The 3671-nt window shown below is 35.4% G+C and overlaps 1 protein-coding gene across 3 annotated transcripts; it reads left to right on the top strand.

The window, feature by feature from the left end:
• The first annotated feature begins 1720 nt into the window (after positions 1 to 1720).
• LOC110663329 (uncharacterized) lies at positions 1721 to 3390 on the top strand. Of its 3 annotated transcripts, none has more exons than XM_058135920.1 (2): positions 1721 to 2709; positions 2810 to 3242. In XM_058135920.1, exon 1 carries the CDS (start codon positions 1956 to 1958, stop codon positions 2619 to 2621), a length of 666 nt encoding a protein of 221 aa, XP_057991903.1. In that variant the 5' UTR covers positions 1721 to 1955; the 3' UTR covers positions 2622 to 2709; positions 2810 to 3242. The 3 variants fall into 3 exon arrangements, with proteins under 3 accessions (XP_057991903.1, XP_021678280.2, XP_021678279.2); XM_021822588.2 differs by lacking the exon at positions 2810 to 3242 and adding an exon at positions 3320 to 3390 and having other exon boundaries at positions 1773 to 2709; XM_021822587.2 differs by having other exon boundaries at positions 1774 to 2709; positions 2878 to 2959.
• Positions 3391 to 3671: the final 281 nt, after the last annotated feature.

Genomic DNA, 3671 nt, shown 5'->3' with positions numbered 1-3671 from the left:
GACCTAAGTATAAAAGCAAAAGGAAAAAGAAACAAAATCACTCTCTTCCTCTCTTCAAAGTGGACGGCATCCATAGTCTGCTCCTCCTCTTCTTGCTTTCTCAATTAATTCAAAGAAAATCCTTCTATTTCCTTTGAATTAAATTTGCTAGAAAATGTTTCTAGTCTTTCATATATTCATACACCATCACTAAAGCATAAACCCCAAATTTCAAGTGGTTGACAAGGCTTGGGAAGTCAAATTGGGGCTGTCATTGGTGTTCTTGTGGTGGACAAGCTAGAGGGATAACATTTGGGGTCCTAAGAGTATCCTAAGTGTGGGAATTACATCAATTGTGCACCAAGAAGTTAGTACTCAAAATCCCTCTTTTTAATTAGGGATTAATGAATTAATTTATTAATTCACAATCTTAAATGACAAATGAAGATTTTAATGCATGCTAAAATGTATTTTGGTACTTTTGAGCATTGAAATTGATTAGGCACATAAAACATATGGTATGTTGCATGTAACCCTAGATTAAAGTTTTAAATTTCAATGCTTAAATGCCCTAATTCCCATGCTTCCATGCCTTCATGCTCGCCAACCTCTTTTTTTAATATTTTTGTTATTTTTTTTTTCTTCTAAGATTTTTTTTTATTCTTCATCTTTCACGGGTCAATAGTCACCAACACTTACATGTAAGCACTATTCAGTTCAAACTAAATAAATTGATTGAATCGATTTAATTTTGGTAATTGATTCGATTTATACAGTAATTTGGTCCGATTTTAGTTTTTAGGAATTTCTGTTATTCAATTCGATTCAATTTTGAAAAAAAAAATTAGGAAACTAAATTGAATTAAGAAAAATTTAAGTCCAAATCAAAGGTAAAAACTAGTGTCTTCTGTTAATATTGTCATTTTTGATATTTTTCTAAGATTTTTCTTCTTTGGTTCTCTATCTTTCATCAATAGGTAGTCACTAGCACTTAAAGGGTGAGTACTATTTAGTTAAAATTGAATAAAACGATTTAATTGGTATTTCGGTTCTATTTTAGTTTTTAGGAATTTCAGTTATTTGGTTTGGTTTAGCTTTGAAACAATTTCAGTAAGACCAAACCAAATTAGGTGAAAATAAAGTGCAAATCAAGGTGAAAATCATGAAATAAGGTGAAAATCAAATCCAAATAAAAATTTTCAAATCAATTAGTTTAAACTGAATTAAACCAAATTATATTGATTCGATTTAGTTCAATTTGATTTTTTTAACATTTTGGTTCACTTATGTTTGTAATATTTGTAAATTCTTTTTGACAATTTGATTCAATTCGACTTGACTAAATGCTCAACCGTATCAATACCAACATTTTCAAGAGTCACCGACCGAGTCGTATTTACTGCCGGTGTCTTTAGTGTCTATGGTTTATCTATGGGTCTCTTGATTTTCCATAGCTATGGGTTTGTCTATGTATAATCGTTTCCCCTTTAGCTGTAAACGCCAATCCTTCAAGCTCGACAGACAAAGGCTTCCGCAGCATCTCCGTTTTTGTCAACTACAGACTGCTCATACGACGTCGTTCCCAATTAAACGGTCCCGTGCGTGTAATGTAATTTGTTGGCCCAAACCAAGCAAATAAAAAATAAAAAATTATGAGATCTGACCGTTGGGACGAAATGTAGCCGTTGAGAATCCCAGGCGTTTCACAACAATTTAAATATCTGAAACTCTCTAACCAATCAAACAAAGTAATCTAACCATCAATATCCATCTGCAACTCTCAAGCCTACTTTCTCTCTCTCTCTCTCTCTCTCTCTCTCTCTCTCTCTCTGAGATTTCATCATTTCCAAATTCCAACGTATCGAAATTCAATTACTTTTTGTTTCCTATTTTGTTTATGCTCACATCATTATTTTCTAGTTTGCTTGCATTTCTTTACCGAATCTGTTCAGTTTTTGTTTAATTTTGGTTCGAGAATGGCTGTAATGAAAGATGCTCATATCGTAGAAATTCCAGTAGATGAAGAACACCAACACAAGCTTCTGTGTGCTATGAACACAGTCACAGCAATTCAGAACCACCCACTAACAGAAATCTCCCATAGTCCCGGCCATCTGCTGCTTCTCAAGCTCTGGCAAAGAGAAGAGGATCTTTTCTGCCGCCGAATTGCTGTGAAAGAGTCTAGAATGGATTCTACCAGACGTGAAATCTTCCAACTTTGTTGTTTCTTTTTACTCTTCCATGGAATCTTTTTAACCATGTTGTTTACCTCTTCTGTCAACAGCAGAGAGCATACTTGCAGAAAATGGTGGATACCCTCTTTTGTGTCAGTGTCCACTTCACTTGTGTTTGTGTTTCTTGTTCAGGTTAAAGTTTTCAGGTACTGGAAGGTGTGGAGGCAGTTGCAGAGGGAGAGGAATGATAACAGAGCCCTAGCGAGGTGCATTCAAGAGCTGAGAATGAAAGGGTCGAGTTTCGATTTGTCCAAGGAGCCACAGAGCGCGAAGAGAATGAAAAGCTCCAGTGTTGAGATCAAATGGAAGCCACTCACTTGGTGTTCACAGTATCTGATTAATATCTGTCTTATTTGCTTCTCAGGGTTGGTCTTTCCTGCCTCTAAATTCATCCTCTGCGGCTTCTAAATCAGGGAGATGCTTCTGGGACACTGGATTTTGCCAAGGTAGAACGTGGCAATTATGGGACCCAACACAAAATGGTACACTGCTCATGGTATATAGCCTGATTTGTGTTCTTTATATGGAAATTTAAGCTTGTTTCTTTTTCTGTCCAATAAAATGGTTGAAATGTAATTCTTTGGTGAGATACGCAGATGGAATTCAAGAGTCTGAAGAAAAATATGCATATAGTTGTGTCACTAAACTATGTCATTCTTCTTAGTTTGATGATCGTTTCAAGGGGATGAAGCATCTCGGTCCGATCATTTCTTGGGGAAAATCTTTGGAAATTTTGAGTCCCTCATTCATGGCTCAGAATGGAAGAATGCTGTGTGCTATTTAACAACTCATGGATTGTAGAATTTTTACCTTGTGGCTTTTCCGGCTTCCAGAATCAGAACTTAATAGCCAAAGGACTTTCCCGACTCAAGTTTTACTTTGCAGAGTTAATATTATTAGTTGTATTAGAATTCTGTATTGATTTTGAATAGGCAGCAACACACAGCTTGTGTGTGTGTTTTATGATGCAGAAACCTTTTCATGAACTGGAACTTTTCAAGCTTCTTATGAGAATTGGAATTTTTTTCACTCTTCTTTAATTTTTACTGGCACACAACCATGTGTTTACGTCCCAAAAATCTTCCTGAGCCTGTCAAAAATTTCAGGGTCTTGATGAATTACCACAAACACTATTTTAAATAAATATTCTAAGGGCGCGGAGAGAGCTGTATAATGTATACTCTAATACATTAGAGTATTGATCAGCCGACAGTTTTTGAACCTTCTGAGGCTGCATTTGAATGGTAGAGCAAGTTCAGCTGTTGCAGTTTTTCAACCCTCCGAAGGCTGCTGCCTTAGAAATGGTAGTATTTCACGCTACATAAGCGTCTGTTTGGACGAAGGGGGTGACAGGTAGCTATATCTATTTTTATTTCTACACATTTAAGTTAATCTTTATTTTTGTCTTCTTTTCAAGTATAAAAAAATTAATTTTTTTTTTTATAAAATATGCGTTGC

This window comes from Hevea brasiliensis, chromosome 2 (genome assembly GCF_030052815.1).
Source record: "Hevea brasiliensis isolate MT/VB/25A 57/8 chromosome 2, ASM3005281v1, whole genome shotgun sequence".
Classification (NCBI taxonomy): domain Eukaryota; kingdom Viridiplantae; phylum Streptophyta; class Magnoliopsida; order Malpighiales; family Euphorbiaceae; genus Hevea; species Hevea brasiliensis.
This window is presented reverse-complemented; position numbering and strand designations above follow the sequence as displayed.